Source organism: Gymnogyps californianus, chromosome 1, assembly GCF_018139145.2.
Source record: "Gymnogyps californianus isolate 813 chromosome 1, ASM1813914v2, whole genome shotgun sequence".
Lineage (NCBI taxonomy): Eukaryota > Metazoa > Chordata > Aves > Accipitriformes > Cathartidae > Gymnogyps > Gymnogyps californianus.
In genome coordinates, this window is record NC_059471.1 from 67,156,632 (window position 1) to 67,182,738 (window position 26,107).

At 42.9% G+C, this 26,107-nt stretch overlaps 2 protein-coding genes across 2 annotated transcripts in view; one reads left to right on the plus strand and one right to left on the minus strand.

Moving 5' to 3' along the window:
- The window catches only part of TMEM255B (transmembrane protein 255B), a 75,483-nt gene extending 72,371 nt beyond the window's left edge, over positions 1-3,112 (plus strand). The window contains exon 9 of the mRNA XM_050911159.1: positions 2,407-3,112. Within this exon, the coding sequence (XP_050767116.1) occupies positions 2,407-2,574 (168 nt within the window). The 3' untranslated portion in view covers positions 2,575-3,112. The remainder of the gene's footprint in view (positions 1-2,406) is intronic.
- A 3,573-nt stretch (positions 3,113-6,685) lies between these two features.
- The window catches only part of GAS6 (growth arrest specific 6), a 43,789-nt gene continuing 24,367 nt past the window's right edge, over positions 6,686-26,107 (minus strand). The window contains 10 exon segments of the mRNA XM_050896576.1: positions 6,686-7,270; positions 10,764-10,992; positions 11,814-11,986; positions 13,633-13,801; positions 15,331-15,495; positions 20,970-21,159; positions 21,561-21,679; positions 22,435-22,556; positions 23,695-23,820; positions 25,852-25,971. Of these exon segments, the coding sequence (XP_050752533.1) occupies positions 7,119-7,270; positions 10,764-10,992; positions 11,814-11,986; positions 13,633-13,801; positions 15,331-15,495; positions 20,970-21,159; positions 21,561-21,679; positions 22,435-22,556; positions 23,695-23,820; positions 25,852-25,971 (1,565 nt within the window). The 3' untranslated portion in view covers positions 6,686-7,118.

The window sequence follows — 26,107 nt, forward strand, 5'->3', positions numbered from 1 at the left end:
ACATCAAAGTCTGAGGCTGAACCCTGTATCCTAGGGGTGCAGTTCACTTGCCTCAAGATATGGCATCTGAGATGGCCTAATGTTTGCAAGACATCCATAGAGGGCTGGCTGATGTGGGCCAAGGTCTGCATGAGACTCGCACATATTTCTGGAGCAGCTGTCAGAGTGTGCCTTTGGGCATGTCAAAAGGCATAATGTTTTTGTTTCCACAAAGACCAAGGTCCACATAAGGGCCCCAAGAGACACCTCTCTTCTCAGCGCTCCCTTTGGCTCGCTGAAGGTTTGGCTAAACACTGTTCCTAAGCCCCTGCATTTCACACTGCCCTGCAGCTGCCCCCAGTTAGGGCAGGGTCACATGTGGTGGTTCAGTACAACACAAGGAGCAAAACCTTCTTCAGCTAAGAGTTAGGGGGAAAAAAAAGTGAATTGATGCCAGTTAATGAAGCAAAGCAGTTAGCAATCAATTACCAACTAATAACTCTAGTTTGAACCCTCACCTCAACCAGAGGAAATCCACAGCCATAGTTTCTCCTCCTGGGAACATATCCCACCTTGGGTTAGTCTGGCATGCAACACGCCTAGCCTAAGCGCTGCCCCCACTTGCATGGACTGAAGCTCCGTTAGCTCAAAGGCTATGAACCTGAGTTCACCTTTGGCTCCCACCATTGAGCAGATTGCTTCCTAGTCCTCTGCTGAATCCAGTATCTCACTGAATAACTGCTTGCTGGAGGGGCAAACAAAGTCTTTAAAAAAAATCACAACCTGAGCTGGTGGTAAATGCTCCTCAGTTCACCTCATGCTTCCTTGTCCACAAGCAGAAATCAGCCAAATGCAAAAAAGAAAGGGTGATAACAGGAATGCATTTTGACAAGGATGTAACCAGCATTTCTTTTGTTTACTGTGGTATGCGCTAACAAAATCACTCATCCCTTACTGGTACAATTCAGTCACAACTTGTCTTGCTAACAGGCCTGCCAACTGGTCAGGTAAATGATTAGCTGTGCAGGGACTGGTGGTGATGACAGCAGTAAGGGTTGTGCCAGTCATTCCTGCCAGAGGAGAACTCATTACAGAAGCAATTCCAGGCAGACAGATGGAAACAGTGGCTGGAGTCTGAGGGGCAAGGGAAACAACTACTCCAAAATAAATAAAAAAACCAAACCACCCAAAACCACAGCAACTACGTTTGGAGCTGATCTAGCTAGCAGGTCTGTCAGTATATCTGCACTGCCTCCTGGAGTGTTAAAGGGCATAATCAACCTTCCTGTCAGGACATCGCCATTCTCACTCACTAAGTCACCCTGTGGTACAAATGCAGGACAACATTCTCCTCACCATGGGGGTTTGACCCAGGGCAGCAGCCCCTGCTCACACGGAGCCCCACGGAGAAGCCAGGCACCATGGCATGGGGTCTGTCAGCCCTGGGCAGCTCTGAGATGCCATTGCCCAAGTGCCAGCCCTCTTACTGGCCTTCTAGATGGTGACTATTAATTTTTTTAGCAGCAAGGAGCAGCGTTTACTTGCCCAAATTTTTCATTTCCCTTGAAAAAGATCCACGATTACTATTTTTTGTTTTGTTTTTTAAATTCCAGGCACTTTAGGCCTGAATCTGAGGGGAGCTGAGCACAACTCTTCTGATGAAGCCCATGGACTGGCATGTGCTGGCATATGAGGGGAGGAGTGAAACCCTGACCCTCTTGAAATCAATGACAAAACTTGGTTTAAAGCAGTGGTAGGATTTAATCCAGAACATTAGTCCCTACATGCATTCTTTTGTTTTAACAAACTCTGCTTGTTCCTGAACATGGGCTGCTTCCTAAGCTCTATCTGGTTTTTTGTGCCTCTTTCAGCCAAAGCCCCATTGTAGCTGAGACAGCCAAAGTGAAAAACCTACAGGGAGACACACGCCTACCTGCAAAATTTCCTCTTAAGAGGAGTCTGCATTTGGCACAGGAATAAGACCTTGCATTTATGCAAGTATTATGACTGAGATTAATTACATCTGAGATGATAATTTAAATTTCACAGTGATGCCTGGAAATGAGCAGCTACGCATAACCTAATCAGCCGGTCAGGTGCAGTGCCTCACCCAGGAAGCCAGAGCATCTTTTCCTGCAGAAATTCCTGTTCTGCTCCATTGCCTAGCTGCATGCGCAATGTCTATTAAAAATGACTTGGGTTACAGATGGAATCTGTCTTGTTTCACTAGACACCATCGTTGCTATACTTAAGCAGGTGCTTTAAAACTAAAGCGAGTGTTGTGCTGCAACGCATAGGAAATTTAATCATGGGGCTTATTATGCCCCATGATTAAACTAACACTGACATGGCAAACACTTAACGCAGAGCTGCAAATGGGGTTGTAAGCCTTTACTGAAGAAGGTATTTTTCTTTGTCTGTATACAGCCTGCCAGCAATTTTCCAGGAACATCATCTACTGACATTTCTTTATCAGAAGAAACTCAGCCTCCATCTCAGTCCAGCTCCAGCTACGGTCTTCCCCCCAATGCTCCAGCCCTCTATACACCGACTTACTTCTTGCCTGGAGAAAAGCCTCCACCATATGCACCATAGAACAAAGTATTTTAGGTAGCTGGTAGGCTGTTATTTTGTTTTTAAGAAACCTCTGGAAACTGTGCTGTGCAGGCACTAGACTTCCCAAGGAACCCACCGCTGAGTGTGTTACAGCCACTCTGCTTTTACCCGCATCTCACTGTGAGCAGAGCAGAACCCTGGAAAGGTAAGGGCAGGCACACCACCAGTGGGACAACCAGTCACCGCCCAGTTTGCCTGCAGTCAAATGCAGTGTTGCTTTCTGGCTACCATAAGCATGAGATGTTTCCTTCTCAGTACACTGCAGAATGAATTTTCTTCAAGAGGAGAAATGAAGAAAACACTCTGGATATGTGTTCTGCTTTCATAAACCAATATAGAGGGGTTTTAGCCTGTGTTGTCTGAGTGGGTAGTCGGGAGCTCTCAGAGTCAATCATTTTGGGTAGGAAGAGACCAGGTGTTTGTTTGCTTGTAGTATTTATTTAATAACCCTTTTTGGTGAAAGTGTTGTACCAATAAAAAAAGTGTGGCAATTATTTTACAATAAAATTGACTGTGTATATTTATACTGTACCTAAGGCTGTGTATATTTGTAAGGACAGGAAAACAAAAGAACAGAGGAAAAAGTACCCTACCGAATAGTTCCCTCTTTTAAGTTTCAAACAGAAAGCTTAATTTTATTGGGACTGTTTTATCCGGACTTTGTGCCAATCTAGTCTGCATAGCGTCATGTCAGCGTGCTAAAGATGCAATTTCCAGACAGGTATTTTAAGCTGCACTTTAGTGTTCAAATTAATTCCTTTCTAGTCAAAAGAGGACCACAACCAAAACTGCTCTGTGTTAAACCCCAGTTATTTATTTTTAAACTGATCAAGACCCGATCCAGGCATTTTACAACGACTGAAACAGAACAGATGAAGGGTCAGAATTCCTTCGGGTTTTTTTTTTTATTTTCTCCTACTGTATATAGAGAAAAAGACGTTGACAAGGCTAAGCAGCAGTACCTGTAGCAGTGCCATTGACAGGAAAAAAAGTCTTGTCCCTGTTGTGTGCACCCTGCCCCCTCGCTGTGCGTCACATTAGCTGGGATCCCTCTTAGCACACAGCTGCCATATTTCGGGGCAGGAGTGGCTACACCAGCATGAAAACCCATCAGACTGCAGCATCCCTTCACTGCGTTTTGCTCCTGCAGGAAGGGTGGTGGTGCTGCTTGCTCTATAGATCTTACAGTCTAGACAGCAATGAAGCTATAGAAATTTCCTGAAAGGCCAAAGAGCAAAGCAGGGAAAGGAAGGTATTTCTCATTAACTTTTTAAGCAGCTGCTTCGTATTATGAAAATATTAAAAAACCCTACACAAACAAAACCAGCCTACTTGACAGTTTCCTTTGAAAGGAAGTGACACCATCAGACCAGCTGAAAATAGAACAAAGAATGATCATCCTTTTACATAATACTTTCCACCTTTCAAGAAATTTCTGTTAATTCATGTGTTGTACCTCTATGTATAAAAAACAGATTCAGTACTAATACACATAAGATCAGAGGTTAATTTATATGGACCATAAAAGCCATATCTTGTTCAGTTAAGAAGGTTTTTCTGAGATGCAAAGTTTCAGGCCAGTGATGTTAACATCAGTGACAAGGTGCCTTACGTGTATTGTTGACAAGGTGAGTTATATGAACCTGGTCAAGAGAAACAGAAGTCAGAGAGGAGACCATTATTTTTCTTTTAAACGTTAATTTAACGCATCCGAAATGCTTAGTTCTTGTGCAAATGCATGCTGTGAAGAGCACAATCACCCTGATCATTAAATAAGTGGAACTACACATTTACTACTTCGTACTTGCTATGAATACTACCAGGGGAACCACCTGGGTTCATTCTGGGGACTCAAAGCCCAGAACAGACTTGCTCCCTTTGAGTTGAGCACCTAGACTGCTAACGAACAAAAATGAAGTCAATGCCTCTCTTGGATTGAAGCACAGTGACTGCGGAGGAATGAAGGAATGCTTATCACTTCTTTCCCCTTTTCAATGGTATATAGAAGCAGCTACCTCTTCCTCCAGCATCGTACTGCTGTAGGGTATTAAAAACAATCCAGCTTGACACAAAAGAACCCCCCTTTTCTGTCATTCTCCAGGCTTAGAAATTCTGGCTTTCTCTTCTAAACCACATTTTGGGTCAGGGTGCATTGTGGTCTATGCAAAATATCTTCACGTACATGCACACGTGTGCAAAGTCCTGGAGAAATTTGTGCTCTGAATTAGAATGGTTTAGAAAATGGAATTATAGTCTTGTTCACATAATATTAAGTCTGAAGCTGCAGAGTACCATACTGTACCACAGGATTCACGTTTCCAAGATCCAAAATAATTCTGGCCTCATAAATAGTACCACTGACATTAACACAAAGGTCAGACATGTTTGTGATTCATTTATGCCACATGGTAGTTTTTTGGGAACTGCCACAGAAATTATACAAAAATGCCAGACATAAGACTATTTTGCTAACGTGCTTCCTTTGAAAAGAACAAAGTAAAACAGGGTTTGTTTCATCTACTTGGTTTAAAAAATAGGTGTCTTCCAAGTTTGTACTGTTTTCATTAGAGCTACTCGTTTAAAAAGATGGGAGATGTATTTTGGTAAAGGACTAAAATAACCATGAAAAACACACAGAAAACAAAACACTGCATGTGGAAGTGCTATTAACCACAGTATCTTCAGGATTCCTGGCTCTCACTGGAGATACTAAACTAATGTTTCTTGGGTTCTCCATCATATCACAAGTTGATCCAGAGTCATCAGCTCTAACAGAAAACACTCTCGGGAATAACGTGGTTTCCCTTGCTCAATAAAAAAAAGCAAAACCATAGAACTGCTTCTGGGTTTTCCTATCCATGCACAGTCCGCCAGTAAGTTATTACTGGCTAGTGAGCAACTATCCTTTCAAGCTTGCATCTGGTCACACCTGAGTGTAAAGAGTCTTTTGACATGTCCTTCTGTAAGTGTAAATGAGTAGGTTGGTTGAAAGTGATACAGCTCTGGTCTTTTCTGCCCTACTGCATTACTGCTGACTGATTCGGTCACGATACGGAGCTATGATGTCATGCTGTCTAATGGCTAATAGAGTACCTTCCTCTTCTCTGCTAAATAAAGCCGGGATCCTGACCAGAAAATACATTTGGGATAGTCTTCCCCCTCTTCCATCCTTTCCTCTGGGACAGTTGTATCTCCACAGCTTGGTCACAGATGTTGTCACACGTGTGGATTATTAGGCTAATCTGTCATCTCCGTATTTGATTAGGCAAAACATGATGTAGAATGACCAGGAACAATTTATAAAAGACCTTGTAGAATTAGACCTTTTCCACGTTAACCCTTTGAAGCATGGGGTAACCTTAGCCACCCAATATTCAGATTTCCACCACACCATATACCTATATTTCCTAGTTCATTAATCTGATGCAAGACAAGGACCAAATAAAGCAAGGTTTAAGTGACTCAAAGCAGGCTAGGCAAAGCCCACCCTGACTTCACAAGGATAGCTTAGAAGTGGAATGCACTCTGTGGCTCTACAACCTCTCCTGAGTAAACCCCCACGCATATTCTCACCACGCTGCAATTTGGCCTGGCTAACTCTCACAGTCTCAAGCCTCTCTGCTCCCACTAGGCTCACAGTGAAGGAGCCAACCTAAAAATTAAGCAGCAAAAATATGTCATCGCCAGATAATAACCTCCAGTTCTTGACACCTCATCATTTGCTTCAGCGGTTATTGACACAAAACCATATGGCTTTCAACTTATTGAGTCTTTTCTTCTAATTGTTTCCTGCTGACCCAACTTTGTTTTCCATTTTCTGTTGACCAAGAGTTTTTCTAAAGGTCACAACTGAGTCTTCTATCTGTGGTACCAGAAAGAGAAACTCTAGCAATAAGAATAGCAGCAACCATTTGCTCTCCAGCCCAGAAGATAGATAATACTGACATAAGCACACAAAAACCCCCACCTTCAAACAAAAAACCAAACCAACCAACCAAAAAAAACCCCACTAGTGTAATCTCTACATCAGGCATAGCCTGAGTCATTATCTCCAAATAACAGAATACAGAATAATCTCAGTACAGGTAAATTAAAAACTTGTATGTAAATATTTTATTCTCTCATATTTTGCAAATCAGAAAGCAGTGTTTGGTAATAAAAAATAATACAGAATTATTATTTTTCTTCCAGTCCACACTCATATATTACCAGGTTTTCCACCTTACAGATAAAACTGTCTCTTACAGTCTAAAGATAACATTCGCTTTCGGTATATTCTGTACTTTTGGCTTATTTAATATTAGTCTTCTGAACTATTTACAAATATATTACAACCTTTAAACCTCAAAGCAAAGGAGTATTTCAATAATCAATCTGACATAAGGATCAGTAGCTCCTACATAACTTCAGTGTTTAAGAGAAACTATACACGCAGTGCGGTAGGTCTGAATAATTTATATCTTTAAAAAAAAAGAAAAGCATTGAAAGTTTCCGAGTATAAAACTTTCGCATTGCAGTGGTACCTACTGGCCCGCCTCGACTGGAGGACAGGAATGTGAGGTGATGTCACTGTGCTTGTAGAGAGCCTCATCTAAGTCCAGTGCCTTGTTGCTCAGCTTGACCGTCATGCAGCCGTGGTAGGACGCGGTGACCGGAGTGGAAGTGACAGAAACGTCTGTGTGAAAGGGGAGACAAACACCTCTGATGGCTGGTTTTGAATAAATGCCTGCCCTACCTATGCTCAGATGACTATCACTTTGATGAATTCAGGCTCTCCGCTTCTCCACTCCGGGATTCCTCCCTCCCTCCCCACCCCTCTCGCCAGAACGCAAGAGCACAATTGCAGACATTGGGAAAACGCCATCTGCTCTCGTGCACAAAAGCCCTTCTCCCAGGCTGAACCTTTCCTCAGCTGCTCTGAGTCTCTGCAAGGCCTCCAGTCCTGATGAAACCATGTGCTGCACAGCAGCACGACTTCACTCTAGTTGCACACTGTGCTCACACTGCTTTCCGTCTCGATGTTTTCGCCCCCGTCCATCTCTGGACCCTCTACTTTTTGTCATTAGTGGAGTTGGTATACCTTCCTCTAATGCTCTCCCTCTCTCTCCAAAATATCTGCCAAAAGATTATAGGAAGAACTTCATGACAGGAAGGCTCCTCCTATACTCAGCCTCTACCACTTGCCAGACTCATCTCTACCATGATTATGCTATGTATCAGCACAAGGAGGTTGCTGGCATTCATCAGAAAGGTGCTGGAATACATCAGTTGAGTTGGTAAGACTAACGAGACTAATTTTTTCTATGGAGATCCACTGGTGACATACTTTTAATCAGTTTACCAGAGGCAGAAAACAAATAGCAAGGAAGAAGACGCTAAGTACAATCCAACAGACTAGAGGAAATTAGTCAATCTTATTACTAACTTCTGTAACATCATATACACAGACCTTAAATAAACACCACACCCCCCAGTAACATAGTAACATGAAAATTTATGTTAACTCTGTCCTCTACCCTTCCCCAAAGATTATTAGTTTATTTACAACCCAAAGCCGACCCAATCAAGCTGGTTGTGCAATGGAAAGCAATGAACGTCTCAAAAATTATTTAACTTCACAGTGATGCAGGTAGCCAAGTTAACCCCTTATCTTTACACTGAAGCAAGGACAACTTGAACAATAGGTTGTCCTGTTGACCTGAGATTATATGCAATTTAAAGGGTTCTGCCTGGAGACATGCGGGGCCAAATTTGAAGCTGATGTGATCAAACACAGCTCAGACAGACTCTAGGACTGAGTGAGACAAAGAACATTCGTGTGGAATCTGTAAGCCACAAAGAGATACTATAAATTTTTCAGCTTCCTGGCTGAAAAGTACCGTGGCTTGGTAGTTGCTCAAATGAAGCATTTTAGCTTTTTCCTATTCCTCCCCATTTAGCAATTTTTATCTGTGAAGTCTGCTTAAGAGAAGGGGGCATCTGTGTTGTAGTACCTCACATGGATGTAAACTAAATTCTGACTCAGAAGAAATTGAAGCGTTGGCTTAACGGCTTGACTACTCGTCTAAGGAATCATGCAGATTGCTGTTACATCTGCCACAGGGCTGACTGAAAGACAGCGTGGGTTTTCAGATGGATTTGTAAGATACTACCAAAATTAATTAAAAAAAAAAAAAAGATTTTCTTTGTGTTATAATTGCAAATCAGGTCAAATATTTAATTTTCTGTTATGACTAGAAATGGATCTGTCTGAAACGTGGTCCTGTAAAGACTCAGAAGCCTTGTTTAAAGGCTCCTTCACCTGGTGGTATACACATTGCCTGGAAAAACACCTATGCATCATATAAATTACATAATTTAGGATTTACCAGAACTGAAAATACCATAGAAAAGGTAGTAAAAGCCTATACATTCCCTCTTATCTCTTGAAACTCTAAATAATATTTCTTCCACATCTGCAATATTAGCTGTACTTAGGCTGGGACATACTACATATTTTGACCCAGAATTCTTTCTTTATTTGTGGCAAATGGAATAAAAACATTAAGTGTGACCACTATACTTTGTTTTTTCCACAGGGTATGGAAGCAGGGAAAAACCCAAAAACGACGTAATGTTTTCAAAATTTGAATGAGCCAAACTCACTTAGATCTGACCATTTGGTATAGTTATTTAACCCAGAGTGATGAATCCAACCAACGTGCTGAAATGTTTATTCGTTTGGCAAATGGCAAGGTCTCTCGATGCAAGTACTGGAGTCCTCTCAACGGCAAAAGCAGACCACAGGCAGAAATTCCCGTTGCTGAGCAGAACAGGTCAAAGGGGGAAAGCAGCTAAACCTACAGAAGCCAGCTGGGTCTAAACAGCCATAGCTATGACATCTCACACTTAGTTCTGGCTAATTAAAAACTGTGCTTCACCCAGCATGATTAGTCCAAGCGAAGCACAGAGAACTCGGGACGACGACAGAATGGGATTGTTTTCTGAGCTGTGAAAGCCTCTGCTGTGCATTTGAGAGGTACTTGAAAGAAAGCAGGTGACCTCTCTTGCTTGTGCCATGGCCAGCTCGGACAATTCAATCTGACACTGGAAAATGCCACATTTGGGGATTCAGCCTTGTTCCTGCCAGTGCGTGAACATTCCCAGAGTGTGTGGCCTCCCCCATTTAGGTGTGACTAGGAGTCATACACATCATCAGCATAAATACTCTACTGTAAACTCTTGTTCATGGTGGGAACAGTCACGCCATGTGTCCTAGCACACATGGCACCTCAGCCACTCTGTTCCAGCCTGACTGCTTCAGTGCCTGCCAAGAGGCCAACATTGCTGCCTCTCCCTTGCTTGGGCAAGTAAAGGCAAGATTTTGCTTAGCTGCTGGCAACAAAATAGGATGTACTCCTGTGCATCAGAGACATAAGTGCAATTCGTTAATTGCATTCCTCAGCAGTAGGGACTGATAAACCAGTTCAGCCAGAACAAGAAACAAACCCCCAAACTTGGCCAAAATTCATGATTTCAGATGAAAGTTTGATCTTCCAGTTCAGAACAGAGGAGCAAACTGACCTCCCACAAGAAGCCCTGTTGTTGCTGAAAAGCCAGCAAGACTATAAATGGTGGTAGCCCCTTGGCTGTGCCCTATGTACCTTCTGCTGGGAAGAAATCTGTTAATTGTGTAGTGCTGTGATCAGTTCAAAGAGAACATCAGCCAGGAAGAATCACCACACTGGGCTTCCCAAGCTTCAGTCAAAATAATGTGAGGCCCTGGTACTCCCCTCAAGGAGTGCTCACACGTGTTCATTACATTAATGAAGCACTGCAGGAGCCTGTGGCCCAGCTCCTATGGATTTTACCAGCTTTAAGATAACGACCCTGCTTACAGCTTTCCTTCAGATAATCATTCCTATTGCTGACCAAGCAAAACCTCCTCTTTCTATTTTTGCCTCCAGCTGTCCTCAGAAGGACACCATCATTCAAGAAAAAAAAAAAAAATTGTCAAGTGCACCCTCACATCCATTGAGATCACATGCCTCCGCTGCAGACAAAGCCTGCTCAAGCAGAAGCAGAGAAGGCGGCTCCCAGCTTGAATGAACGGAGACAGGTTTCCTGACTGCCAGCTCAGCAAGGTGGGTTGGGAGTCTGTAGTCCATGCCACAAAACTGGATGCTTACCTGGCAATCCTCCCACGTATGTCTTCACCGTTGACTGCAAAGAGCTCTCCAAGATGGACAGACTGTCCTCTAACTCAAAGATGCTTAGCTCACTCTCTCCTGCGATCCCATCTACCCTCAGGGATAAGTGATCTTTCTTGAGAAGGATGTCCACAGAGTGTTCCTTCTTATCACAGAGATTTATTGCCAGTCGGGACACAACTGTGTTCTCCAAGGCCATGATGATAAACTGGACAGTAGGGGAAAGAAGAAAAAAAGAGGCAGTGAGCAGAAACATACCTAGCCACGCTTATCCAAGACAAGGATAACCCCACTGTGGCCTTGTTTACAAAGATTTTGCAGAGCCACCAGAGAATTAGCCTTATTACTATTGCCGATTGTGTTCTGAGCTCATTTGCATAGATGAAAAACCAGTGAACCAGTCGGACTAATTGTTGGTCGTAACCACTGTCTTCTCAGAGACAATTCTTAGTGGGTCTTACAGAGGTTGTTATATTGCACTGGAACCAAATAGACTAGAGCTGCTGTACTATAAATGAAAAGTTGGCTCATTGGTTTTAGTGAAATCATTCCTGATTTGCACTCATGTAATGCCAGAATCTAGCCCTTTATTATGAATACCATTAAAGCGGTAGCTTCAGCACTCCATCATAACTGGCCTTTCACAGCACCTGGAGTGACACTCAAAGCCTGTCTTTTGACTACTTTGGGACTGTTACTGATGAGCTCCAGAGAATGGAAATTCTTTGCTTATGGCATTAAACAGCTTCTGTGCCAGAAAAACATAACAAAATATGCCTGCATTCAAGAGACCAGTTCCATCTTTTACCTAGACCACATTTGCAAAGAGCTCCCTAGTAGCGTCTGACACGTACCCATAAGATGCAGAACTTCGGTGTCAGCCAAGCACCTCAGTCTCAGACCACGTTCTGAACTGGTGGGGGCAAATAAGCAGGCAGGCAGCAAACCTGACAACTGTTTTTTGAAAACGACTTTCAGTTCCCAGGGAACAGCAAGGAACGTTCTCTAGAAAAATGCTTAAGCCTGTACCTGTTGTTTCAGTTTCTTTGTGGAGTGATAGTCAATCAGAGATAGTGATAAAGGGACAGATGCTTCTTCTGTAACTAGAGCGAACAGCACACCAGTATCTGTTGCTGGTTGAATTGCAGCATTTAATTCTATTTCCCATCTTGTCCTGGTTTCGTTTCCAGAAGAAGGTTGCACTGCAGAAAAAGAAATGCATAGCATGACAAACATAGGACTAACAGGTCAAATGGCTAGGCTGTGCGATTTTGGCCTGGAGAAGAGGATAGATGGATGAGCATACAGAGGGACTGCCACATTTCTTTTACTCAAAAAAAAAAAAATTCCAAAGCACCTGAACATAAAATCAGAGAAGAAAATGGCATCAGTTTCCTCTTGTTACCTTCTGCATTCTGCTGCCTTTCAGAATGTCAAAGGACAAGGTTAAGCTTTTTTATCACAGAAAGATTCAAATTCCCATGGCTGTCAATCCAACACATTCAAAGAACTGCTGCAAGATAGGGCACATAATTTTTGAATCATTCTTGATGGTCCAAAGATCATTGAGGAGTCTAAGTCCAAATCTGATATACAGGAAACATTTCTCTGAAAGCCTGTGTTAAACTGAAAAAGGATATAAGCATACTACACTGATCACCTACCTAATCACTTCCTGATCACCAGCCTCTCAGAAGCGTGGGATGTTTTATGTTACCTGCTGAACTCTGAATTAAACTCTCTGGCATCTTTCTTACTGCCCCAGTGCCCTTGTAATTTAAAAAGTGATGCTGGCTACGAAGAAAGATTTCAATCCTGCTTTTGCAACCTCCCTTCATAGCAGTATTCGTTTTGCTGGTTCACCACATCTTGAAATACAATAAATAAGTTCTTTGTAAAGCTTACCATTACAAAGCCAAAAAAAAAAAAAGGAGGATTATTGTTTGTAGAAAAAAAACCTATAAAAATGCAGGTGCTAAGGCCTCATCTCTGCTGAGTGCTGTCATCTGCACTTCAGATGCTGCCTTGTCTCTACTTTGCAGCTTTTGAATCCATGTGGTAAATGAGATGACAGACACCTGATACTCCCTAATTTACAATGGCACAGCAGAAAAATCCACATAATGATGCACAGAAGGCTTCTGCAGAGGAGGACTTACACACCAAACTAAAATAGATGGTTGGCATTTGTATGGGTTTAAAAATACTGACAGTTTATCGCACATATAAACAAACAGAATAATCTAGAACAAAGAAAAGGTGCGTTTCTGAGTGCTACATTAGTATGGTTGTTTGGTTTGAAACTTGTTATTACTGTATCTAGGCCAATTTCATTCAGCTTGTATCAGGGATATGCTTAGTGTGTTTGTCCCAAGCGTAACTAATACCACCCAATGATTAAAAGTGAATCCAATCGTGGACATTTTGCTACAGACAATATTGATTTTCTGTCCATCATAAACTCAAGATATAGCACTATGGCTTGCAGCTCTCCCTGTTTAGCAGAAAACAGTGGATAGGGCTAGAACCCATGCTGCTGACAGAGAGATGTGAAGCCCCTAATCCTGAGGACAAACTGGAACCAGCCTGGGTGTGAAATGTATTACTGGAGCTACACAGAGAACCTAATCCATGCTGGGCATATTCGTACTGGCTCTAACCACCATACATAGGCCTTCCGTCACTATGAACCACAAGTTCAGCTATTCCCTCTCCATCCACAGCTGCCAGTCTTTTCTGCATCGATCAGCACTGAGTCTGGCATACATGCAAGTTTTAAATTGTTTATTAACCAAGTATGGTTAATGGCAGGACAACAGGTCAGAAGTAAAAAAACCAAAGCACTTACTGTAAGTAAGATTAAACACAGCAAAACCTCGGCCAGGATAGAAAGACCCTCGTCCTGCTACAGAAAAGCACTGCATCTTTTCATTCATCTTTATAGTCTCTTGGATAGTGGTGTCCTCCCCATTCAGCCAGTTCCACGCCCGCATGCAACCATCCAGGCGAGGGTTTATCTAGGAAGATAAAGCAGCATCTCATGCCTCAGACTACTGTTCAGTGAAGAAAAACTGATTTTGAGTGCAGAGGAATACTGAGTTATATTATGATACTAAATAGGAGAAATAATTTTGACGTGTTATGCACATGCAAACCAATTGGTGGCAACCCCAATCCTGCAACCCTAAGCAACTAAGTGGTCAGTATTCCCCAGGAAACTCGCCTGAGCTCAGCTTGTCTCCACAGGACAGGATGCAGGTGCTGATTTGGTCATATCGATTCTGGTAGCTCCTCTACATGCTGCACATCATTAGTGCAATTTACTTCTAAAGCTCTGTAGCCAAAGCTGTGTAACTCCTGTAATTCTGCATTGCAAATGCTGGAGGCTAACTTGAAGTTAAAAAACCCAATCCTTTGTGTCATTGCAAACAGCCTTCATGACACACAAGATGTTGGACCTGATCATGGTATAAGTTGTTGGGTTCTGGCTTAAGGGAGGGGTGCCTGAGCCACAAGAAGGGCACACCACTCTGTACACACCTTGTTCCTTCCAGCTTCTAGTTATGTTATCCCGTACCAAATGTCAGCATTAAAATGTGAGACAGTATGTAAAGAGAAGGCTCCTTGCAAAGCGTCTACATCAGCACCATTACCCCCAACTAACTGAAGCAGAGAGAGAATTAAGTGCCTGAGCCAGGACAAAAACCTCAGGAGTTTTTGGCTCTCAATCCTATATTCAGACCACACCCTGAGCTTAATGTTTCAGACAAGCAGTGGCCCTGAATGACTTCTTGTGAGGAACAGGAGCCTTCCTCAGCTGCTGCACTCCCAATCACAGAGCCGCAAGCTTGTCACCTCATTTAGAAATAAAGAGATGCCAATTTGGGTTTCAAGGTGCCAACTCTATGTGTGGTGGACATTCGAAACAGCCTGAGCAGCAGCTATTTCAGAAACACAGCAATCATCCAATCTCACCCAAAGAGTGCCTTAACTTTATTCATATGCCCTGTCTACTTGAATTAGGAGGAAATAAAGAAAAATAAGCTTCTGTTTTTCCTTGGGTCTTACTAAACTGAAACAGCAAACGCAAGCAGCAAAACTGTGATACACTATACGTGAAGTGCAAACTTCGGTCACAACACAAAAAGTGCCCCCAAGGTTGTTTCCAGACCCAGTGGGCACAACGGCACCCTCACACAGCGGTGTGTCCACTGACCCCCCAGGGCCACTCATGGTCTCCCAGCCAGCATGACCACCGTTAATTTTGCCATGTGCTCCAGTTTTGCTGTGTCCTAATTCTGCAGGCCAAGGGTGGGATACATCTCATCCAAACTTATCGATCAAAAAATCAGGAGTCTCACCTTTGCTATTGGCTTAGTCTCCCTCTATAGTGAATGGAGAGAAAGCTGTATCCAGAAGGTGGTAATTACACCTGTTTCAGGGCAGGCTGAACTACTCTCAGGAAGGACCTACATTACCCCAAGAGAAGATGAAATCAAGCCCTTCAGGCATGCAAAACAACATGAGTGATCCGTGCTATACTTACCGGTAGAATAAGGTCCTTTGTTTTGAAAGGAATGCCTCCTACTGTCAAATTCAGCTGATACAGTCCTTTGTCTAGAGTAAACAGATCCTCTGAGACAGCTATTTTCATAACTGCATCCCTGTTGACCTTTATAACCAAACTTCTTTCGAGTTCTTCAACAGAGATCTGAAAAAGTAAAAATGCAAATAGAATAATTCAGTATAAAAAGAACTTATTATCTGCAGTCTCAACTGAAGGACAGACACCACCAGTGAAATCCCCAAGATGGAGAAGTATTTTCTGTCCCCAAGCCTCTTTGTCTACCTTTTAAGTTACATTCCACCTTGATATGTAAATCTTTACTCTAGAAAGCAACCTAGGGTTGCCCTAATGGTGAAGACAGCCCAACTACTTCAAAACAGCTACGCAAAAATACAAGTGGATTAATTACATGACATTTGTAGGTTGCTCTATGCAAAATGTAAATGCAATAATGAGTTATTAATGAGAAACTTCCTATTGCAACTGCATGTGAAAGGAAAAGCTGGAAAGACAGATGTCTTTTGTTGGACCAGTGAAAGATAATGCAGAAGCCTTCCAGCCAGTCTTTGAATATTGACCCCTGAAAAAAGAACAACAGAAGATGTCATTTTTGAGAGGGTAATAAAAATGTGTAATAGGCAATAGTTTTTCTCTCAAAAGGTCTCTGCAAGTTTTACCTCCATGTCTCTGAAGAGCTACTTCTAGGAAGATTCTATCACCACTGAAATTTCAAAAAAATTTCATAATTTTAATTATGATCAGGCTGCACAGAGAAGCACTATAAAGCAGCCAGCTCTGCAGAGGGAGAGGAGGAGGCGAAGCACAAAGCTGCCACACAGCAGGCTGCTGAACAGCAGCATGGATTTCTGCTGCCTTGGGACCTGGGTCCTGCTACCGACGGGGCGTTCTGTGGCTGTAGAAGAAGACAACCCCTTTCTTCCTGTAGAGAAGAAGAAAGGAGCACACCTCCGCTGTTTCATAATCTTCAACACAGCACTCCTCCTTCCCACTCTCTGACAGATACCCCACCTACCCACTCTTCATCCATACAGCTCTGTTCCCTGGGACACCCAGATGCTGCCTCCATCAGTGAGCCACTGTACAGAACCAAATACCTATTTCAGCGGCTCTTTAGACTTGTTCTTCCCTCTCCCTGCTAGTAGGTCAGGTCATGAGCATCTTTCTCTTTGCATTTTGAGAGTAGCTGCCCCAAAATTGTTTTCATCAGCCATGCTGAGCTCTCGCTCTGTGGCTGTAACATAAAGGACGACAGGGTTGAGCAGGTTTATACCTGGACGCTCCCTTTGGATTGCAGTCTTCAGTAATGAAGACTAAGTGAATTTGATAGTTGAAAAGATTATTCACAGACTATTAAACTTTTTTCTTCTCCTGTGGATTCCAGTACAGTCTGGTTTATATTGCTGAAACACTGTTTATACCTGGTGTGTTGCTCCACGCTGTATCCTACAGGACATGAATTTACTTGTCTGAAGCTTGCTTGTTTAAAGTGGCATCTATACCTCCTGACTGCATTCCATGGAGACACACAAGCCAGCCTCAAACAGGCTTTTTTGGGCATTGGCAGGCTGTAAAGTCCACTCAGTGGGTGGGAACATAAGCCCACAGGTCCTGGCAGCCACAGCCCAACTGGCTTAGCTACACTGGTTATCTATCTACCTAAAAACTCACTCGGACGCCTCTGCTCGGTGTCGCGGTCACCGCTGTCCTAACCCACCAGGGTACGGAGCACCACAAGGAGCTGGCACAGACCATCTCCCTGCTCCTAGCACAGACCGCGGGCAGCCATGGAGCAAACGGAAATGGGGAAAAGCCGGCTGCAGCAATGCCCATACTGTGCTTCCTCTGTGAAGAAATCCTGCAACTTGCAGGGCCACTAAAATTCAGGGCCTTCTAAAACTTTATTAGATTGTATAGAAAGTAATAACATAGAAATTTAAAAAAATTAGTCTGAGTTCTTAGCTGCTTCTGATCATTGATATAAACAAACCCAAATCAGTGGAAACTTTCATAGGAGAAGGAGTTAATCCTCGTGGAAGCTCTTAACAAATTCCAGTTTAGGAAATTACATTCTGCCTACTTCACGCTCCCCTCTGGCACTTTCAGCTGTGGTTCCTTATATTCAAAGCTTAATTGCTGGTGCACCACCATCACCTACCAACCAAAAGGGGAAGCATTTCGGTAGTTTCAGGCTGCTCTAATTCCCTCCTCTTGTTGCAAGGAGAAGCTAGCTGCCGCCTGCCACAGTGCGCTCGGGGGCATTAAGGCCGGCAGTTCTCGTAGCTAAGGGTTCCCATATGGTTAGCCATAAGGGCCATCAGCTTTGTGTTTTGGATTCATGCCCTGGATAACTCGGAGCGCACAGCCAGCCTGTCCACTCTTTGCTGAAAAGCAAGTGGACAGCACTGAAAAGGGATGGGACTACAGGCAGCCGCAGGGTTAAAGCCAAATACGAATCTGCTTGCGATTGCTTAACCTTCAGTTCTGACATTTAACAGTGCAGGTAAGTTGTTATTTTTGCTAACCATACTGTCCTCAGAGCAGTACTAAACTAAACATTGAAAATAAGACAAAATGATGACTTTTTTTTGGAAATGCAAAACAAACAGAAGGTGAGTGCGTTTTCTACTATCATCAGTTCATACATGCCACTTCATCCAGCTGGATTACACACAAATAACTACATTAGAAGTTTTTCCTGAGGCTTGCTTGTTTGTGTTTTCAATGCTGGGAATGATCATTTAAAAATAGATTAGGAGGGATCAACATCAGAGAAAACACCTACATAGAAATATTGGCCTGAAGTTTTGAAAATGCCTTCATATTTCCATAAAAGTATGCAACTTTTGCTCAAGAGACAAAGAGACATACACTGCTGGTGCTTTTTCTCATGTTTTGCTTTTAAATAGCCATTGTTTTTTCATCTGCTGAAAGTTAAATAGTAAAACTACTATTTTCTCACAACCCCTATTAAGTTTTCCCAAGTATCCAAACTCCACTGTTCTAGGTCTAACCAAAACTAAGGCCTTGATCCTGTGCATACTGAAGTCCAGACTAAAGCTCCCAAACTGCATTTGAGTCTGGACTGTGACCTCTGAAGGCTGTTGGGGCTTTGCTTCGCAGAAGGTGAGGCTGAAAAGTACACACAAGTCCATACTTAAAATGAAATGTGTGGCTACATGTTTTATAAAAGGAGACAGATAAAAAGGAATAACCCCTCCTCAACAGGATTTCCCAAATTAAAAACCATGCTGGACAGAGGAAAAAGGAGAAATGAGGGAGGGGATAAAATGGAGGAACAGATTTACGGTTGTATTGCTCAGCCATATAGATTAAATGGCATTTAGAGACAGGGGTGACACTGGATGTTAAGCAGAAGAGAACAAAGTACCTGTAGGGTGGAGACAAGGGATAAGAAAACAGAGCGGAGAAAGGAGAAATCAACAGCACCCCAGCAACGCAAGCAGCATCCCAAGTCTCAGAGGTGAGTCAACCATGAAGTCAAGAGACTAGAGGCTCCTTCCTCCTGCTGCCGTTCATCTGTGGGTAAATCCTCCTGCCTTTGGCCAGTATCGCACACAGCATTAACAGTTTCACTTTGGGAGACGGTCACCAGAGCTATGGCCATCGACCTGCTCCAGGCAAGCACTCCTGTGCCAGCACTGCATGATGCTCTCTCCTCTGCTCATGCTGTACTATGTCTCTGGCAGCTGCCAGGCCCTGCTCAGCCCACGTGCAGGGCAGCGCTGCTGGCTGCAGGAGCACCTCTGCCCCCACTTTGGCGTGGGTCCTGTCCACCTGCGCCGCACAGCACCCACAGCTCGGTCTCCACTGTCCCGAAAAGCCTTGGGGAAGGGTTCCCAGGGGATTTATACAATCTCTCCGAAAACGTGCAAAGAGTGTGTTGCTGCAGCAGCGCAGCCAGGCAATTTCTCAGTTACGATGGTACCTGGGGATAAGAGCCCTGACACTGATGGCAGGCAGGAGACCAATAATTCTTGCCTAAACATGATACTTGCTTTTATCATACTGCCTTCTCTCCCTGCAGAAAGCAAGCACAGCCTTTGTTTACCCCGTAACTCCTATGTGTCTGAGCAGTTTTGTATTACTTGAAGAAAGAAAATACATTTCAGCTGTCTCGCCCAAAACTAACACGGCAAAGTTTGTAATTACTTCATAATGAGGTCTGGCACTTAACAAGTGTGTTACGCTCCCGTGATAAATGGTTCAGCTTGGTAATGACTGCTTTCTGTGACTTCCAAGTCACCCCAGTGGCATCAACTCTGTTTTTCACGTCTTCCGTCACCATCCTCTCTGTGCAGGCAATTACAACTGCCATGTTTCAAATTAGCAGAACAAATCTTACAATAAATTTAGTAAGAACTGGCTTGAGGCTATTCCTACCTGTAAAGATACAGCATGTCATACATTTTATCTACAGCTTTGCTGAACCTCTACAGGTCTCCATTTGAAATCTAAAATTGTTTCACTGACAGTAAAGGAACTGAATTAAACATCACCTCATCTGCTGGAAACATTACCAAATGTCAGTAGTTGACAGTGAATGCACTCAAGGACTTCTTTATTCATTAGAAACAACATTTTTCCCACCTTGCTTTTTTCTTTAATGTATAATTCTGATTTTTTTAATACTAAAAAATTTAAAACACAAAATTGTTCACAGTTACCAATATCTTTGTCTCATATGCGACTTAGCTGAGAACTTCCCACCCACTCCCCAAGAGAGGCATCAACTTAAAAGTCAAAAGATCGAATTAAGTAAGAAAAAATGAAAGGAGAGGAAAAGGCAGAAGTGAGAAGGCATATATAAACTGCTAATCTACTGTAGATCATACTACAGCATGCTTTTCACGATCCTGTCACAAACGGTAGCACCCATGATGCTTCCAGAATCACCAGGAGATGTTCTGTGAGAGTGTTAAGAACATGAATCCTTACAAGCTCCAAGATGCCGTGCATCATCTCGTGAGATTGCTGGGATTATGTTATTAGTAAACAGGGAGGTTCTAATAGACCCCAATATCTTTACAAGGGAAACGGTCTATTTTGTACATAAACAAGCCTGAAGACTTTAAAAAAAGGATACTGTAGCATTAAGAGATTTGTCAAGGGCTCAGACAATCTGAGCCCTGTGACTAAACAAACAAAGAAACAAACAGATGAATAAACAAAAGCAACCACACACACACCATACACCAAACACCCTTGGAAACTTCCTTAAAAGAATAGCTACAGAGTTCCTTCCCTCTTACTCGCTTCCAACCCTCACCCAGAGGGCATCTACTCAAACTGACGTGAAGTCAGCTTAGCACGGCTGCATCTCAAAGGCACTGTGTCTGCTCTGGTTGTGCAAATTAGTGACGCAGGCTATTTTACAACGGATATAAAGTATAATTCAAGTTGTTAGGAAAAATATCCCATTCTCACCTTAGAACGTATAATGTACTGGCATGCATTGAATGGATAGATAGGTTGGAAAAGCATCTTCTCTAAGAATACACAAAGTCTAGCTGCACTTGACAGAGCCCACCAGGAACAAGCCAAGAAAGGGTAAGATCTCAGCAGTGGTCTGGACTCACCGTTTGCCACATGCCGTGGTTGATAAGCGGTCCGCTGCTGGTCACGCGGCCTATTCCGTTGTATTTCAGCTGCAGCTCTAGCCGTCCTTTGCGCAAAGCCAAGACTACCCATGTGCTGTCTTGATGGCCTCCAGCAAAGAAAAGGATACCTTCAGGATCAAAGGTTCTAAAGTCGAACTCAGCCACAAGTCTGACCGCACAGGTGCCAAGAAATAAATTAGTTATGCAGAGTTCAAAAACCACAGAGTACTTTCCATACAGATAGCATCAATTCTAGCAGTTATAAAGCTCTGTTAATACATACTAGCTTCTAATGCACTCCTGAAAGACTTAAGCTGTGAAGACAGGTTTTAAAATAGCGTCAAGAATAAAAAATACAGTACAAAGAGTACTTCAGGAATTATCCTAGGAGCTCTGCGGTCAAGGCTGCCTTTCTCAATTACTGGTTTGGATAACATTTCGCCTTACAGGACTCCATAATCCAAACAAATAACAATGGTCATAGGACTAATTGTTATTGTAACGACTTAACTCCACTGCATGCATTAAAGCCGGACAGCACATTCGACTGTCATTCTAAATTGTCCTCACCTCGTCAGTTGTTTCCTTTTGAAGCGCAGCCTGATAACAGGAGTGCCGCTGAACATCCTCCCCAGGTACAAGGATTTAATACTTTTTCCAACAGCAAAAGGCACACATGGTATTATGTTCTATAATCAAAACATGTTTTTGAGTGCTTATTCTCCTCACATGGCAGAAAGAGAATCAGAGAGTATGCCTCCTCTTCTTTTCTCATGTAGTTGCTATACATATAGTAGGTTAGGGCACTGTAATGTTTATACTCTCAAAATACAGTTGTTTTGATACTGAGAACATTTCCTCTTTCCTTCCCTCCTCCCTCCTATCCGCCTTGGAGGAATGTTTTCCTGTTGCAAAATGAAATCATACTCATAAGGTACAGCATAAGGTTTTCTACTGCAGCATCATGCCTGCAACAAAAGATGTGCCAAGAACTTGCTGTTGGTTGGTTTCTGCAGAGGCAGCCTGTGCCGCTGAAGCCCATCCACCTCAAATGCCTGGAGGATGAAAGTGTCAAGTGCAAGCGCTGGTCCGTAACTTACACCATACTCCCTGAGACCTTCGCGCCGTGGACTTTCTACTGGGTCTAACTCAGAAAAGCTTGTGCAGCCAGAGGGAACCCACAGCCAAACAGAGGGCTGGCAGGGCTACCACTGGCATGCTCTTTTTGGAATGGGGACAGGAGGAGCCTGAGAAGAGAGACTTTCAGGAGAAAGTTTCTTTTCAGGAGAGCTACTGTCCCCAGCTCACATGACTTCACCAATATGATTCCCTCTTGCTGGTCACTCAGCTCAAATGGCTTTGGTCCAGAGCTTCATCAGTTATTCTTAATTGCAATGTAAAATAAAGGTCTGTTCTGCAGTTACGGCAATGAAGACTAACATACCTCACACGTATTCATGTCCCGGGAAAGTTTTACTCCCCCTCTGCCATCGCAATGACAGGTATAACTCCCTGGCGAGTTGACACAGGTCTGTTCACAGAGCTTTTCTTCACATTCATTTATATCTACACAAAACCAGCAAAGAAGACAGGAGAAAACAGCAATTGAGTTTGTTTAAACATGAATCATCTGGGAGAAGAAAAACATTATCAGTGCTGTTTTGTAGCACCTTTCATTTGAGCGTGCCCAAGTGCTCCGTAGCCAGTACTTACCCTATGCCACATCTTTACAGGAGGGAAGAGTTAGAATTAGCATCTGCACAAATCTGTTTTCACAGACAGATTCCAGCTGCCCAAAGATACACAGCAAGTCAGTGGGAAGGCTGGAAGCAGAGCTCAACTCCTTGTCTGCTGGTGCAGAGCCCTGGGCTTTAACTTCTAGACAAGACTTCCTCCCTTCAGGCCCCTTCTGCTATGCCTGTGCTGACTGGCTCCTGCTCCTTCAACTCAGGTTCAACTCAGGGACTGCTTGCTTCATTGCTACTCAGCAGCTGGATCCTCAACAGACAACTTAAAGCTGAGTTTCTCATTCATTATTTTCTTTTTTTTCCCTTCGGCTTGTTTTTATCCGCTTCGCAAACAAATGCAGGAAAACAAGTTGCGATGGCCCACAGGGATCTCTTCAGGCACAGATAAACACTTAGAGCCCGGTAGGGCTGGTTGGCATGTGATTCAAGTCATTATGATAACTTAGACAAAAGGCAGGGAACAATGCTAGTTTTGGAATACTTTCAAAACTTACTCCGTTGAGAAAGCTTGCAGGCAGTGTAGCCAGCAGAACTGTGCATGGTTCCAATGCATATTAAGCTCCTAGTTCAGAGTAATACCACAAGACAGGTTTTGAAAGAACAACAGCTACTGCTCTGTAACTTTTCTTGTCCTACAAAGAGAGACAGCAACATGCACAGATGCTTCTGGGCTTCCACCAGATCTTGTACTTGTCATAAATTCAAGAAATCTCAGTACTCTGGCTCGTACAGCTTGATTCAAGTCATCAAAGATGACTGCAAACTTGATTGAACTCAAAGATGACCGCAAACTGCAAACTCACTCACAACTAGGGAATGGGAACAGAAGTCCAGTGTGTAAGCAAGATTTAAAAAAAAAAAAAAAGCTTTTACTGAAGCCTGAAATTAAATTTCTGGTGTTTTATAGCTTTAAATCATGTAATAAATGCTAACATGATGTTATTCCATGAGCTTACCCTGACAAGTCTTTGTCACGTCATCGTACTTGTAGCCTGCATCACAAAGACATTCGTACGAGCTTATTAAATTTTTACAATGAGCTTCTCCACAGATGTCTGCTGATGCTGTGCATTCATCTATGTCTGCAAAACAAGCAATTAAACAACACGACTTCAGGTGAGTATAATCACTTCACTGTTTGCACACTGGAGTGGGCTCAGGGTCAAGAGATCCCCATATTATTTTGGTAACTGAAAAAACAGTATCTTTAAGAATCTACCTTTAGGGTTAGCTAGCTATAAGAAGTGACTTCAGGCTTTCAAAACGAGTTGGTCCTTCTTTCTTTAAGCCATTAACCACTGTTGGAAAAAACAATGTAAAGTGAGCCAGGAGAAAAACTGTAGAACAAAACAACTCCCACAAAACCAAAAAGCCCCACTCCATTCAGGGGGCTGAAACTGCAGGTTAAAAAAGCAGCAAGCAGGAACTGAGGAACAGTTGAATTTTACAAAAACACAGAAGGAACATGCAGCCTGTGAAGCACCACAGATTTCTCTTCTCCTTCCTCAGACAGGCAAACGATAATTTTTCACGCATTCACAAAACTAAGATCTAAATCTGCTGATCTGTAGTGGAAAAGGGGAATTGAAGCAGCCCAATTTGTCACATGTCTCATGTCTGAGAGATGTCGTGGGGTTTCACCATGAAGGCAGGCAACGGACTGGAACTGAAGGTCCATAAAAACAAAGAAGTGTTTTTCTAACATGTTAACTAATACCCAGCAAAATCCTGGTGTTGACAAAACATTTGCAGTATACTGAGAGTTTAATATTTACTTTTGCTTTCTAGTACATGTTAAAACTACAATTACATGTTACACTTTGTGATTTTCCCACGTATGTGTGAACTGGCCAGTGGTAGTTACCTAGTACGCTATGTAGCCTAGTCTACAAATCAACAGACAAAACCTAACTTTTTAGTGTGTGCACATAATGACAGGAATAAACGTGAAAGAAAATTGAAGTGCAATGATAAATCTCAGCTAGCATTAACCACAGCTGACAGTAACCTCAGCAACCGGAGGGTCACACGTTAAAGCTACAGAATGCTTATACGCTATGTTCACAGTGCTCTAACAGATAGTACTAGGGTATTATACAAATATACATACATACAAAAACAAACGTAATTGTAAGCCCACTCACCATCCACCTGTCCATGCCAACTGGCACCAGAGGACAATTCAAATGTGAAGTTGGCTCTTCTAAGCGGCTGCTCCCATTAGAAAGGGATACCATGTAATCTATACAGTCATCACTTTTTACAGTGGAAGTGACACAGAAATAAAATCCTGCTCTTTGTCTTTTTGCTGGTAGCATTAATATGTTGTTCAGATCAGGTATGCAAACTGTTTAGAAATATGTTGTCACATCCATCTGTAAGAGGTATATACACAGACTTGCCTGTTTTTTCATGAGATGATACACATAACTTTAACAGCCACCTGTGATCATTAATGAGTCTGTGTCTCAGCATACAGTTTCTTAACACTTTTAAAATCTCAGTTGCTTAAGTTTTGGTTATGTAAATTCATTCTGCAGTTTCAATCAGATACTTCAGTTCCTCACTTTCTGTTCTCAGCTGCTACGTAAAATAGCTGCCAACCTTCACTACAGCTATTAATATTCAGTTGCAGTGAATTTATCCATCTGTACCTATCTGAATTCATTAGCTGCTGCACATATCCAAATTTAGAAAAATAAAATAAGAAACACACAAAAGAAAAACAAATGGCTTATATCCTACAACACCGTGAGACTGGAAAGAATCATAACAGCGCATCTGGCCAGCCCTTCCTCCTCTCAATGTCAGGATATGAGGACTGATCGGCTAAATCAATTTAGCACAATCCAAGCGACAAACGCTCTGTGAATCACGCCTGTGTTATGATACTGGAGAGTAGCATGGCGCGACTGCTGACAGGCCCAGGCAGGTAGTGCTGGCTGGAGCGCCCAGTACAACCCCAGCAGAGTGCAGCTAACAGGAGCTACCAGCAAGTCTCTGCCGGGCTAGGGAGTAGACCAGGGCTGCTCAGTGCAAGCCAGCCCTCTGAAATACAATCACAAGTCACTAAGCATCCGCTGAAGCAAACTGAGAGGCCCAGCAAAGCTTACCTTCGCATGTTTTGCTGTCTTTAAGAGCGTAACCACTGTAGCATGAGCAACGGTAGCTGCCTAGCTTGTTGAGGCAGAGCTGGTTACAGCCGCCATTCTGTGCTCGGCATTCATCAATATCTACATCAAAAGAAAGTGTTACAGTTAGCTTTTCATTCTGTAAATAGTCTGGAGGGTGAGAGTGGGATAGGCATTGGGAAGGAGAAAGACCAAACAAGAAACACTATTACAGCTGCAACACAATGATTACAAAAAG